At 40.2% G+C, this 16,041-nt stretch overlaps 1 protein-coding gene across 1 annotated transcript; it reads right to left on the bottom strand.

The window, feature by feature from the left end:
• Positions 1-1,899: 1,899 nt before the first annotated feature.
• On the bottom strand, positions 1,900-10,990 carry mavs (mitochondrial antiviral signaling protein). The gene is made up of 5 exons (XM_061744293.1): positions 10,896-10,990; positions 10,502-10,624; positions 9,495-9,675; positions 6,398-6,984; positions 1,900-2,829 (listed from the first exon to the last, which is right to left on the bottom strand). Exons 2-5 carry the CDS (start codon positions 10,622-10,624, stop codon positions 2,233-2,235), a joined length of 1,488 nt encoding a protein of 495 aa, XP_061600277.1. The 5' UTR covers positions 10,896-10,990; the 3' UTR covers positions 1,900-2,232.
• Between the last annotated feature and the right edge of the window lie 5,051 nt (positions 10,991-16,041).

Genomic DNA, 16,041 nt, shown 5'->3' with positions numbered 1-16,041 from the left:
TTTTTGTTTTGTTTTCAAAAGTCTAGACAGGCCATTTGTAATTTTAGGATGAATAAAAGCATTATCCTAAAAGTCACTGGAAGGTATAAAGGTCTGGATAGAAGTCAGAGATTCTGTAACCTCTGTAACGTCAACCGTATTGGAGATGAGTTTCATATTTTGTTTGAATGTAAAAATGTAAATATAATGAATCTCAATGATAAATGATTGATTGAAAAGATAATGCATTTTAAAAGACGGTGAAATTATATCTTTTTGATCTATATTACATACTTGTACGCAGGTGCTATGCAACCTCCCCCCAAGTCATCTTTGGAAATATATTGCAATTATCTTCACAAATGGGGTTTAAAAATGATAAGATTAAAACACAGATATAACAACTTTTTCAGAAAAATAGGAAATCCTTTCATACTTTCGAAAATGATTAATTTTGCAATTTGCATTAGTTGAGCTTCCTACATTTAGCCGCCCACATTCCTAGTAATAATATTTTCTTTAAACTCCAGTCATCTGGTGAGCCATCATAGACAAAGCTGGGCCTTTAAACTGAGTCAAGCTATTATAATAACTGTACCTTGGCAACCTCTTTAGGTTTGCTTTTAATTTTTGTTGTAATGTACTGTGTATTATGTGTCAGACCCCAGGAAGAATAGCTGCAGTTTTGCTGTAGCTAATGGGGATCCAAATACAACTATAAACTAAACTATAAACCTAAAGTTTTTACATTCAGACATGCCTTATATTCAGAATATTTGTCACCAAATCAACACCAACACCCAAATACCATTCCTGCTGGTCCATTGTGATAAAATCATTCACATGTGGGGAATAGCAGATTAATAATAGTCTGTTAAATTCGCTCTGAGGTCTGTGGTTTCCATTTTTATTGGTTCGAACGCAGGAGTGTATAGTTAAGGACATTGCATAATATTCAGTTAAAATTTAACCAGGATTATAACTTCCTCTGTTTTAAAGTTACAACTATAATATATGAAGCTCATCCACACTCTTGGAATGAGAAAACATCCTACATTTAACTATATAACACATATAAACAATGGTATTTAAAATAACATCTCACACCTCGTACATCCTCACACATTTCAACAGTACCTACTTAAATGAGAAAAACTATTAGAAGATAAATTGCCGAATCATTTGATGCAGAAGGCAGAAAGCACACCAGACCACTGGGCCAAAGGAAAAGCCCTGACAGGCTGAGCTAAACGCTCATTTCCAACGGTTCAAGTCCAGCAATATATATATATATATATATATATATATATATATTTTTTTTTTTAAATATATCATTAATTTTTATATTATATTTTACATTTACAATAACATTTCCAAACACTAAAAATAAAGGAAAAAATTTACTGACAAAAATCCCCCCCAATCCAATTAAATATACAATAAATGATGACAGGGGACAGATATCATGAGCCCTATAATGATCATGAGGTTATATATATATATATATATATATATATATATATATATATATATATATATATATATATCTCCATGTCATACTTCATTTGGCAGCCACTGGTCTGTAGTATGAAAAATATATATTCAAACAGTTTTCCATGATGGAACTGATTCTTTGACTGCTAAAACTCTATTATATCATGATTTAATACACATGAGCTTCCCCCAATAAGTAATTAAATACTCAAATAGAGTATTTATGCATATGTACACATAAATATAAATTGCACAAGCCATAATTTACAGTCCGCGTTCCCAGTGTCGACAGGAAGAGATTAGAAAGAGTAAGATAAGCTTTTGGTGCTCCTGCTATCACAATCTGCATCAATATAAAAATCCATTCGGATCCTTCTACGTCCACTGGATGACAACAGTCGTATCCTGCTCATCACATGAGAAAACCTGCAAACACCCATCGATTCACATCCACTCTGTTCCTTCACAAATCCCACATTTGCAGCAAGTGCATAAATAACCTGAGATTCAAACCGACTTACATCAAATGCCCCGACTACAACTCACTCAACAGTAGAAAGATAAAATACAGTCAGCCTTGATAACAAATGTGTGATTAAAGACTTGATTAAAGGTCTGGCGAGGCAGCTCTTATTACCGTACGTAATTATTAAACGTCTGACTCGTGCCGTTCTGGTGCGGTGCACCACATCCTTCGTATCCTCAGCCACGATTCTTAAACTCTAATATTTTCTTTGATTTAAGATATTTTAAAAAGCCTTATTTCTTAAACTTCCATGCGAACAGCAGGGCACAGGCGCCCACTCCTGCAGCAGTGAGGATGTATTTTGTGTTTGGCTGGGTGATGCTGGTCTGAGGGTCTTCGTTCTCCGCGGCTGCAGGCTCAGACGGGACGCAGCGCTCCTTCCCAGGGCCGTTTAAACTCGACAGCTGATCCTTGGCCGTTTCTCCATTCATGATCTCCACGTGTGGTGAAGTATCCTGACCGTCGAGGTTGAGGATGGAGGGCATCTCGGACACGTGCACCACGTTCTCCAGCACCCCCATGCTCGGGGACTCGTAGTGGTTTTCTTCAGGCTGGTTGTGGTCGGGAGCGAGGCCGTTCTCCTGGCACGCCGGCGGTACCGCCGCGGCGGCCGAGCAGGCGGGGACGGAGGTCACGGTGACTGCGTCGGAAGCAGACTCGCTGATTTCCAGGCGCCCGCTGTCGCCGGAGTAGGGCTGCACCAGCACGGTGGAGTCCTCCATCGTAGCGTTGGGGCCATCGGGCGGCAGGACGCTCAAGAGCACGCCCGGCTTGCTCAGTAACACGTCGTCATCGTCGTCGGCAGGGGCTGGAGCTGCCTGCTCAGCGACCTGCAGATAATCAGATTTTAATGTACATCTTGTCATATACGTCACATACATTTCTTTGCTTTTTTAGCAGAAATGCCTTCTCTCTCGTTACATCCATCCATCTCTGATTTGTTGTTCCGAGTTTGTTCCTGTTGTCGCCTCTAACCTCGTGAGAACTGCCACCCAGGCTACAGCAGGGGGCAGGTCTCACGAGGTTAGTGACAATTCAGTTTGAAGAGGCACAGGAATGCTGTTTAAAAATGATTACCATATTTTCTGGACTATAAGCCGCTACTTTTTTCATAGGTTTTCAACCATGCATCTTATACAAAGGTGCGGCTATAATGTGGATTTTTCTTCCACCACTCGGGGCGCTCTAACCGGAATTAGAATCAAAACTAAGACAAAATAAATGCAAAGAAGAATATGCTACTTCTTCTTTAGCAGATAGAAGTAGGTAGAAGCAGATTTCAAACAGATAAATAAATACCGGTTATTTTCTCTTGGTTCTGTCCCGTTTTAATCAGCAAAGTTGCTGCCGTGTTAAAAGACACTGTTAGGAAAGGATCTATTTAGGTACAACATGTACATCATTTACAGTTCAAAATCCTTCTGTACATGTAGTAAATATCTAATCTAACAACATAAATATCTGCGGCTTGCATATATATATATTTTTTTTTAATTAGAGCGGATGCGGCTTATGCTGTATGCAGGTGCGGCTTATAGTCCAGAAAATATGGTAAATGATGTTTAAGCCCAAATTACAAACATACATCCAAATCAAGCACAATTATGGCCCTGAACCTTATGTTAAAGCAAACCTAACAAGAAATCAAAGGTCTTTAATGGCTCAGCTGAGAACAGGAATCCTTCCCCTGAATCTTGAAGTCGTCAGATTTAAAAACATTCCTGAAGAGGAAAGGTTGTGTGAATTATGTGAACTTAACGAAGTGGAAAGTGAATCACATTTTCTGTTATATTGCCCTCTGTATGATGAACTGAGAACTCCATTATTTACTGAAATGTCTGTTAAAAACCCAGAAATGTTCTGGTGCTCTGACGATGATAGAATGGACAGGTTGTTTAACTTGTTGTTTTTAAGTTGGCTCATTTTGTTTCTGAAGCCTTGATAAAGCGTCAGGATTGTTTATATTTTTAATTGGTACAGGGCCTGTTGTCTGGCTTTCATTTGCTTTATGTTTCTTTTTCTTTTTTTGGTGTCTTGTAAGCCCACTCGGGCTGGGCACTTCATGTGCATGACACGTAAATAAAAACTTCAATCAATATATGTAAATGTGACTCGAAGCTAAGAAAACACCAGTAATGAAGCTGAATACTCAGAGACAACTGCTGCCTGTTAAGCATTTTACTATCACTTTACATCTTTATATAACTTGATTTGGGATAACGATGATGGACAGGCAGTTGGGAATGAAGCTTTTACAGCACTGCAGGTTTTTGTTGTGGTGGTTTCTGTTGGTTTAGTCTCAAAATTCTGAGAAACAGTCAGACAATTCAAACTTTTTTTTACAAGTCTTAGTGTGATAATTATGAATTTGTGAATAAAGTATTTATGGAATTAAACAACAAGGCTTTGTCACATCCAGAGACTGAGCATTCATGTTTTATTCCAAGTATCGCAGCAGCAGAGGTGGAACGGTCGACTGTAAGCAAAGATGCTAAACATTGTTTAGCCGGTCCACTAGTGTTCTTGCATCCAATTCAATATGGGAAAGACAATTTAAGATTTTGCATAGGATCTATATCAGCCCTCAGGCCGAGCAGAGAATGAACCCAAACCTTTCCGATGCTTGTATTAAATGTCAAGCCAATGTAGGTTCACACTTTCATTGTCTATGGAGTTGTCCTCACATTCAGCAATTTTGGTCTACAATTATTTCACAGTTTCATAACATTTTTAAGTGCCCTTTACAGGTTGGCGCAAGGACTTGCCTATTGGGATTAGAGGATGAGCTTCCAGCTGAATTCAGTAACAAAGATCTTCTACATATTCTGTTGCACTGTGCTTGAAAATGCATTCTGGTTGTGTGGATCTCCGATAAAGCTCCCACTTTATCTCAATGGCTGCTAACTGTGACAAATGTCATCCCGTTTGAAGCTTCTCCTCCGCCCTGAGGGACAAACCCTTTTCATTCTACCGGATTTGGGAGCCTTTCTTTGACTATCTGGATGCTGCCACATCTCAAAGGATAAAGTCTGGACTTATAGAACTGGCTTGGAATAAGAATCTAAATGTACAGGACTGTCTCAGAAAATTTGAATATTGTGATAAAGTTCTTTATTTTCTGTAATGCAATTAAAAAAACAAAAATGTCATACATTCTGTATTCATTACAAATCAACAAGATCGGTTTAGGTATATATTGTGATTATTTTGCAAATTGTAATTATATTATAAATGTAATAGTAAATATATTCTAAATTACTGTAGGCTATGAGTATATATAGTATAGTAGTATAAGTATATTATAAATTATAAAGTCGTTGCAAACTATTCTGTACAAAAGTGGATACAGATCTGGTGATAGTAGCAAATATTGTTACTTAGGATGTGGATGGTTTTGGTTGGTTACTTAATCTTTTATTTTTGCTTCAATTTATTATTTTAGGAATTCTAGTGAATGTTTTTCACCCTTTTTGAGTTGTGATTATTGTAATCTTTTGTATGTCTATGTGTGGACGCCAGGAAGAATAGTCTTCCCATGGTGAAGACTAATGGGGATCGTTATTAAATAAACAAATAAACTGAAATATTGCAAGCCTTTTATTATTTTAATATTGCTGATTATGGTTTACAGTTTAAGATTAAGATTCCCAGAATATTCTAATTTTTTGAGATAGGATATTTGAGTTTTCTTAAGCTGTAAGCCATGATCAGCAATATTAAAATAATAAAAGGCTTGCAATATTTCAGTTGATTTGTAATGAATCCAGAATGTATGACGTTTTTTTTTTTTTTTTTTTTTTTTTTAAATTGCATTACGGGAAATAAAGAACTTTATCACAATATTCAAATTTTCTGAGACAGTCCTGTATATATAAACCGTACACATTGTGTATTGTGTACATGTTGTTATGAATCGGGGAACCAGTTCAACACAACACACCTTGCTCAGAAACACAAAAAGTAAACTAACTCCTCTGGTTAAACTGATCAGTGCCACACCTTTATGGGATGCTGCAGGTTTATCAATTAAATCACAGTTAATAATTATTTTTTTTAAATTTGTATAGGTTATATATGATATGATATAGTGAGGAAGGGACAGGACTAAATAAGCATTCTGCTTCCTCCTGTTCCCTCTCGAACACATTGTTTTGCTGTGTTTTTTATTTTTGAATGAGACTCTTAAATTCTTTAGCTTTTTTTATATTTTGATGCTTTTAATTTGATTGGGTTTTGTTGTGTTCGAGACAAAGCCAACAATAAACAATAAACAGTTAAAGCAGAACCAAACACCAACTCTGACACCGTTATAATTATATCAGTAGTTATTCAAGCTAAATCTCAGACACTCCTGGTCACCTTAACAGTTATTTACAGCAAACAAGCAGAGGCATTTACCTGTGGAGCCGGAGGTGCAGGAGTCCCCCCCGCCTGTGAGACCGGGGCGGTGGTTTTGTGGACCGGAGGGGCCGTATCCTGGACCGGGCGGTTCTCCGGGGTCATCGTTGGAAGGGAGGATCCGTCTGCCATGTCTGAGCCCGTCTGAGGAGGAGCTGGACCCTGAGGCGGCTCGGGGTTCGTGGCAGCTGCTGTTGGGGGGGCGCTCACAACGCTGGCAGCTTCCTCTTCGCCTCCAGAACTCCCGTTGTCACTTGTGTTTCCAGAAACATCTTGGATATCCGACTCCGTGTTCTCCTCTGGCTCTGGGTGAGAGTTGACCTCTGTCTGCGGCGGCGGGGTATCGGTCACCTGAGCGTGCGGGACCTCGGGGGACGGAGGAGGTGTTGACGGTGGAGACGGAGCTGCAGGCTCCGGCTCCGGCTCAGGTGTGTCCTGATGGGCCTGCTGCTGCGTGGGGGGTTCCAGCGGAGCTGCCACCTGAGCATCTGGCCCTGCAGGGGCTTCGGGAGGGGCGGCCGCTGCAGCCGGAGCCGGGTGAACGTGGGCTCTGACCACCGTGGTGGGAGGAGAGCCGGCACCGGAACCTGGAACCAAACAAGCAGTGGGGATATTTCAATCTGGGATGACGACAAATGACTCTGAGAAAAACCCTGAAGAACCAGCTGACCGTTAAACTACAGAGAAATCCGTTCATCATTAACTCATTTACTGAAGTGTCTGAAGTAAAACAGCAGTTCAAGCACTCCGGTTCAAAGTACCGGCTAAAAGAGGCCGGTTATTCCCTGCATCAGCTCGTGCAGGTAGTAAAATATCATTCAGATCTATTAATATGTAATAAAGTAATCCCTGGATATAACGTGGTTCACCTTTCACGTCTTGCTGCTTCACGGATTTGCATCGTGTTCTGCATTCTGATTGGCTAAACATTCTCCCCGCTTCTTCACTTCCTGTGTCAATAACGTTGGTTGCTTAGCAACAATGCTGAGAACGGCCAATGAGCTTCAGCAGCAGCTCAAGAACGGGACCCTTTGATAAATCGTTCATTACCGTTCTCAGATATAATCCATGGTAGCATGTCGGTTTATAAGAATCTTTTTGCCCAGAAGAAAAAAGAGCGACAACAACAACCCATAACTATGTTCTTCTCTGGAAGAAACACACCTACACTGCGGGATTTAGAAGAAAAAGACACTACAGAGCAAGTCAGGATGCAGCAGCATCAGAAGAGCAGTGAAATATGCGCCAGTCACTATCTGTCCTACTGTACTTAGTGTATTTTTTTTCATAATCCTTTTTCATTTTCTCCCGTTCAAATCCAATTAATCGGGTCGCGTTGGAGTGGGGCTGATCTCCGCAATTTGAAGCCTTGTATAATAAGTGTAAGAAAATTAAAGGTTACTACTTCACAGATTTCACCTATCACGGGTTCTTTTTGGAACGAATATATATATATATATATATATATATATATATATATATATATATATATCATTGGACATTATATATACAATATTAATGTCCAATGAGGGCTGGAAACAGACTGAAATAAACATACAGGACTGTCTCAGAAAATTAGAATATTGTGATAAAGTTCTTTATTTTCTGTAATGCAATTAAAAAAACAAAAATGTCATACATTCTGGATTCATTACAAATCAACTGAAATATTGCAAGCCTTTTATTATTTTAATATTGCTGATTATGGTTTACATTTTAAGATTAAGATTCCCAGAATATTCAAATATTCAAATCAAAAATAGGATATTTGAGTTTTCTTAAGCTGTAAACCATGATCAGCAATATTAAAATAAAAGGCTTGCAATATTTCAGTTGATTTGTAATGAATCCAGAATGTATGACATTTTTGTTTTTGTAATTGCATTACAGAAAAATCACAATATTCTAATTTTCTGAGACAGTCCTGTACAGTACATGTAGGCAGCAGAAACTGCACCGTCTTGTGCCAACAGAGGAGATTTAGTTTATTGAGGTCAAGACAGTATCTGCTCCTCCTCAGCATCTGCAGAGTTGTGAGTTATCTGTCAAGGATGGCAGTTTTCTACAGCTGCACATACGAGCTTATACTCATTACTGACTGGCCCAGAAACATCAGCCCTCATGACGTATATCTGACATCAGCTCGGAGCCAAAAATACCCTGAAATTACCAGGTAACCTTTCTGCACAGAGCTTTACACATCCTCTCCACGTGACTGACGAGCAGAGCGCAGGATGGGAAGCGCCAGTGGAGTCAAACTGTTCATGCGTTTGGTCTCAGACTAATCTAGGTGCTTTTACATCTGGAAGAGGGCTGGCCTAATCCTGCTAATTAGGAATGGGCAATATTTTACCGTTAAAGGAGCATGAGGCAGGATTGTGGCAGGATTTATGAAAAAAATCCGTATACGTTTTAAGTTTTCTAGTTATAATGTCAGATGAAGCGTTCCAAACCCAAAAGAATGAACTCTCTAGTGTATCTCTCCTTTGCCTTGAACAGGCTGTGTGCTGCAAAATGTGCTGCAATTCGGTCCCGAATTTCCCGCGCTGGGCTGGGGATGTGACGTCACATGACGCTGCATGCACGTTCTCCCCGTTCTCCCGTGCCGGCTTCACTGTTGGCTGCAGTAACCCCAACGGCCGTCGTGGTGAAGGGTGGCGCTAGAGACTCTCATTTCTTAAAAGGAGCCTCAAGCTCCTTTAAATATACCGTCAAAAAAATTCTCCACGGTAAGAATTTGTCATCTCACGGTAAAAACAGGTCTACTAGTTTAATTGTTTTTTATTAATTCAATTTAATTGGTGTAGTTTAGTAGCATTTAGTGTTTTGGGGGCTCCAAAGACTGAATGTGGTGATAGATTTATAGTTACAAAGGTGGAGTTGAATTGGTATTTTTTTATCGTCATTTTTATCGTTATCGGGATAAATGCCAGAAATTATCGTGATACATTTTTTAGTCCATACCGCCCATCCCTACTGCTAATCCTAGTTAGGATGGATCACTTTGAGTCAGCCCAACTGTAAATGCCTCAATGGCAAAACCAGGCGAAACATTAAACTGTGCACACGGCTAATGGTGAGTTATTAAGTGACTTACTGGCTCCCCCCTTCAGAGCGCTGTACTCCGCTCTGATCTCTGCAGCGATGGCCGTCTGCTCACACGCCTCCAGGGCCTCGATGAACTGCTCCGGCCAGTTCTCTCTCCTCTTCAGACAATCCAGGAGGAGCACCATGCCGTCATAGTTACCGCAGGTTTCTCGCTTCGCCTCGATAGTGTCCTACAAATACGGAGAAAGGAAAGACACGGCAATACAACACACAGTTAAGGAGTAGTCATAGCAAAGATTTGCAGTAGTATCGGTATCGAGGAAATTAATAAAAGATAAAAAGAAAACTAGGAACTGTACATCAGAATTAACGTGGAACAAGCAATTTACATGGAGACGTAGCTCTCACCAAAACCGGCTCTCCAGCGCATTTGATGAGGAGGTTAGTAGTTGAGGGTTATTTACTTGAATGGAGTTTGCTCTGCAGGATGTTACTACATCTACACAATAAATCTTTGTACTATAGTGTTACAGTAAAAGGTTCAGGGGGAGCTGCTAAAGCATAAACAGTATGAAACATTTGAGAGCTTAGTTCTAATGTCACATCAGTAAGGTTTTAGAGTATTCTCACATACAGGACTGTCTCAGAAAATTAGAATATGCAAAAATGTCATACATTCTGGATTCATTACAAATCAACTGAAATATTGCAAGCCTTTTATTATTTTAATATTGCTGATTATGGCTTACAGTTTAAGATTAAGATTCCCAGAATATTCTAATTTTTTGAGATAGGATATTGGAGTTTTCTTAAGCTGTAAGCCATGATCAGCAATATTAAAATAATAAAAGGCTTGCAATATTTCAGTTGATTTGTAATGAATCCAGAATGTATGACATTTTTGTTTTTGTAATTGCATTACAGAAAATAAAGAACTTTATCACAATATTCAAATTTTCTGAGACAGTCCTGTATACAGATGGTCATATCTGTATATATGAGAATACTCATAACATTTCCCTTACATTTCTGCACCTCAGGCCTTATGACACCTACCCTGTCGTGGCCCGTCAGGCAGGGCAGATGGATCATGATCTCTCTCACTTTCACCTTGCTGACGATGGTCGGCATCTTCCGCCGTAAATAACCATTATATAGTTTGTCGGCTGCAAATGGCATCTGGAAAGATAAAGAGTGGACAGAAAAGTTACAAATGCCGGGTTCCTACACACATCTACGGCTGCACAGCCAGCCACATGTGATTGGACTTTCACTTTCACCCCACGATTTAATGTGGGAAAGCACCCAGTAAAACCAGTGATTTTGTCTTTGCTGTCTGTAACGACTGAGCAGACTTTTATCAAGTGAAACCAAAAGTGAAAGAGACGATCAAAAAGAGTGCCTTGTAAAAAAAAAAAAAAAAGAAAAAAGAAATGACTTCTTCTCTCACCTTGAAAAAAGAAAAAGGAACAGTCTGCACAGCCACAAAAGGAAAAAACAACAATCACTTCTCAAGGTTGCAGCTTTGTGGAGCGAGACAGGCCCAGACGGGTAACTGATTAATCATCTTCACGTAGTTTCAGATCTGAGCAGCAGAAACGTTTCAACAGCCTGGGTCTGAACACACGATCCCAAGGTCCAGAGAGAGCTTGGGAAAACCTTTTGTGTTGAATACACTTTAAGCTCCTGTGATTGTTTGCACCAAAACAACCGGCTGAAGTTTTCAGCTATCAGGTTCAGCTGGGGGGGGCGGTGTCTTCACCTGATGTCGGACCAACAGCAGAAACAGCAGGTTTCGGCGTGTGTCCGAAAAAGCAATAAATCTCAGAGGTGACAAACAAAGAGCAAAGTCTTTGTAATTTTATTATTAGGCTGCGAAGGCCCGGCTTCAGCTGATACACACGCACGCACACACACACACACACACACACACACACACGCCCTTCCTAGTGCAGCTGGGCACGCAGGCCGCAGGACTCACAGGACTCTCAGGTCACCTTTACTGGGTGTGCGGTCGGTCACACGCACTTTTAATAAGTGTAAAGTGGTGAGAGGCTGCAGGTTAATCTGACACGGTTGTGGGAGAAGGATCCTGACAAGGACAAACGCCTGGCGCCGGGGCAGATCAATGACCTCTACACGGGCAGGTCACCGGGCCGGTTCCTGCTCTGGAGGAGCCTGTCTGGGGGGACCGGGTCTGGGTCAGGTCTGGGGGGGTCTGGGTCAGGTCTGACGGGTCTGGATCAGGTTTCAGGGTGTCTGGATCAGGTTTCAGGGGGCTGGATCAGGTCTCGGGGGGTCTGGATAAGGTCTCGGAGGTCTGGATCAGGTCTGTATCAGTTTTTGGGGGTCTGGATCAGGTCTGTATCAGTTTTTGGGGGTCTGGATCAGGTCTCAGTGGGTCTGGATCAGGTCTGGATCAGGTCTCGGGGCGTCTAGATCAGGTCTCGGGGGTCTGGATCAGGTCTGTATCAGTTTTTGGGGGTCTGGATCAGGTCTCAGGGGTCTGGATCAGGTCTGGATCAGGTTTCGGGGGGTCTGGATCAGGTCTGAGGGTCTGGATCAGGTCTCAGTGGGTCTGGATCAGGTCTCAGTGGGTCTGGATCAGGTCTCAGGGGTTTGGATCAGGTCTGGATCAGGTTTCGGGGGGTCTGGATCAGGTCTGAGGGTCTGGATCAGGTCTCAGTGGGTCTGGATCAGGTCTCAGTGGGTCTGGATCAGGTCTCAGTGGGTCTGGATCAGGTCTCAGTGGGTCTGGATCAGGTCTCAGTGGGTCTGGATCAGGTCTCGGGGGGTTTGGATCAGGTCTGGATCAAGTTTCGGGGGGTGTGGATCAGGTTTTGGGGGGTCTGGATCAGGTCTGAGGGGGTCTGGATCAGTTTTTGGGGGTCTGGATCTGGTCTGAGGGGGTCTGGATCAGGTCTGAGGGGGTCTGGATCAGGTCTGAGGGGGTCTGGATCAGTTTTTGGGGGTCTGGATCAGGTCTCAGGTGAACTGGACCTGAGTCAGGTCCAGTTCCTTCAACAAGCGAGTCTGGACTGGAATTCTTTCTAAAACAAGTTACATGAGATAAAAGGTTCGGTTGAGAATACACAATAATCAGCACGTAAACAGCAACGCTCTGTAAATTATAATAGCCAGTCTTAAATCGCTAAATAAGTTCATTACTTATAATTAAACGACAGATATTGAGTTTAAATAGAGATATTGAGATATTAACTATTTAAAGAAGACCGAAAATACAACATTTAAAGCACTACGGGGCTTTAAATAGATTTAACATGACGCTATTTACAACTGCGAGAGCGAGCTAAAAGTTAAATGACAACCGAGCGGATGCAAAACCGGAACAATGCATTAAATTCCAGTTCCAGCGTGATTAAGGAGCTGATTTAAGTACCTGCACGGCGGTGACAGGTATGTTTTACTCACCTTTCCTGCTCGTTGCTGCTACTGTTCCTGCTCGACGCTGCTCTGACACACATCTGCGCAGCGGTGCAGGCCACGCCCCCGAGGGCCCTGCTCTCTAATCCTATTGGACGAGAGCCACGTCAATCACAAACAGACCAATGAAAAGCAGCTAATCTGACGAGGCGTCCCACACTTGATCCTAAACCACAAGACTGTCGTGATGGATTGAATCATGTTTTGTGTTTGACATCTGTCTCTAATCCCTAATCCTAATCCTTCCCCTTGGTCACGGAGGGAGCGTTGTTTACTAACTATGATTGTAAAATTTTATATTCCATGTGTATTTAAGATACACAAATAGACTCAAAATACTAGTGATGGCAGTACTCGAGTTGTAAAACAAAATCAGGGGGGATGGTGGATTTTATCATATGGGGACAGATCATTTGTGCTGATTACAAATAATATAATATATTACAAATAATAGCACTGACCAAAACACCTGCAGAAATACTGCAGGAATGACATAGCAGCAGTTAAATGCAGCCTTCTGTAAGCTTTAAATATCCACTGGGTTTACATCAAATACATCAGAAAACAACAATAAAAAACACTTTTCTGAACTTATCAATATGACTCTGTCCTTCACAGGATAAGTAAAATGGATCACTGCAAAAACTCACAATCTTAACAAGAATATTTGTCTTATTTTAGTAAAAAAAATCTCATTACACTTAAAACAAAACTCATCGCTGGAACAAAAAACAATTTTTACCTGTTTTAAGTAGATTTTCACTTAAAATAAGTAGAAAAGTTGCTTGTAATGAGAAGATAAATCTTGTCCCACTGGCAGATTTTCCTACTTATTTCAAGTGAAAATTTACTTAAAACAGGTGAAAATTGTCAAATAAATATTTTTTCTGGTGATGACTCTAAATGTTGAAATAGCAGTAAAACCACATTCATTGATGAAATGACATAAGGGATGGAAAGGGGGGATGATTTTGACCGTTTTTATTTCAGGGGGGGATGCCATCCCCCCTCATCCCCCCTCAACTCCAGTACTGGATGTAGGTAATAATAAATGGTATGAATACAGTAGTTAAATTATTTTTTATGACCCATGTGTACGCTGCACATGCTTCATAACATTATGTTGTATCTCAGATATTCAGAGTATTTTCTTTCATATATATGTAGTAGAATTTTTTAATAGTTCAAAAGTTTTTCCACTTCAGTCTCAAATAAGTACACTTAGTTACACAAAGGAAATCCTTCCGGTATTTAACGTTATACTTAAATACCACAGTTAAAAAGAGAAATAGCCCATGGAGCAATTAGGGTTAAGGCCTTGTTCAGGGGCCCAAGGTGGTTCATCTTGTTTGCTGTTCCGGGGCTTGAACCTTGGTCCTCCAGACCCAAACCCACCTCTGTAGCCACTAGACTAACACCCCTATTTATTATTATATCAGTGACCCATTTATTAGATGTATTAGTATAACTTTGCATTGCCTTTTAGAACTCATCACACCCTTTGTAAACTTTAGTGCTACATATGAATTCATTTGTTTTAAAATATCTGCTTTGGTTTGTAGCAGATGTCACATGCATTAATCTACAGTTATTCAAGAGTACCAGAACCTTTACTCAGAATCCCTCACTGCAAATTAAACCTTTTAAAAATATCCTATCCATATTTCTATCATATTCTTAAAGGCCGTGTGAAGCCGAAGGATTTGTTCATGGTGTCCCTGAACTTAGGGGGATGTTTGTCTTGTGTATGGTTTTTGAGTTCATTTTGTTTATATTTCTTTTCTTATGTGCTGTGTGTAATCTTTTTATTGAGAACTGCAGATGCTCATTTTGACCACAAGATGGCGACATTTGCTTACTGACACTGAAGTGCTTCATGATACAGTTGAATTAAGATTTATTTCCAATCAAACTGGCAAAGTGCAGTTTGTAATCTATTTCTTCATAATAAATGATGTCTTGGTGACTGTGTGAAACTAAGATAAATGAGAATAAGAGAATTATTGAAAGGACATCGGCATCAGGCTGGACATTAGGTCACTATCTTGCAGTTGTTAAATATTTTTTAAGGACGTCAAGGACGTCAACTTTGTAATGGTTCCTCTGAATGAAATACACTCTAAGACCTTAACATGTCCATGGCTATATGTTTTATACCTTAAACCCCCCTCACACTGACATGTGATGCATTAAACAAAGCATTTTCTCCATCCAGGGCAAACTAACTAACTAATTAACTAATTACTGTAATAGCCAGTATTGACCCACAGCAGCTAGCGGAGGGCAGGAAAACACTGATCATGATGGAGCTCCATCAGGGTCCAACACTTTGCAGCTACAGACGGTTGGCCTTCATCTTCAGCAGAGAGAAACAAGTACATGAGTCATTACATGAGCAAAGCTCAGAATAGCGTTGGAAACAACAACGGAGGGTTAAAACTCCAGATACTAGTCAGGATAGAGTGATACAGCAAACAATAAGAAGCACAGGACTACTACACCAGTTTGGGCACCGTTTGGACTGATAACAATATAATGGATATAAAGCATTTGGCTCCATATAAATGCTTTAATGAGACAAAAAGCCTCAAGACAAATAACTTAAGAGGGATCAGCAGAGACTGTTGGGCCACCTGACAAACAGTGACACCAGGAAGGAGCATGAGAACACTAAGAAAAAAGATACACTTGATTACATATTATTGTAAATGTACCGAAGTTAGAGCAGATGTATTAAGAAGTTACAGACTGTAACTTGCAGAACTGAACACACAAATCTTTTGATGACTCTTTGAGCTGAAAATAGATATTTTCTTTTCCTCATGATGACTTTGGTTCCAAAGCTTCTTTTATACCCTGATTGATCTCAGGTTTACAGGACTGTCTCAGAAAATTAGAATATTGTGATGAAGTTCTTTATTTTCTGTAATGCAATTGCAAAAACAAAAATGTCATACATTCTGGATTCATTACAAATCAAGTGAAATATTGCAAGCCTTTTATTATTCTAATATTGCTGATTATGGCTTACAGTTTAAGATTAAGATTCCCAGAATATTCTAATTTTTTGAGATAGGATATTTGAGTTTTCTTAAACTGTAAGCCATGATCAGCAATATTAAAATAATAAAAGGCTTGCAATATTTCAGTTG

The sequence above is a fragment of the Cololabis saira genome, chromosome 16, assembly GCF_033807715.1.
Source record: "Cololabis saira isolate AMF1-May2022 chromosome 16, fColSai1.1, whole genome shotgun sequence".
Taxonomy (NCBI): Eukaryota; Metazoa; Chordata; class Actinopteri; order Beloniformes; family Belonidae; genus Cololabis; species Cololabis saira.
The sequence above is the reverse complement of the archived record's forward strand: the minus strand, read 5'-3'. Positions and strand labels throughout refer to the sequence as shown.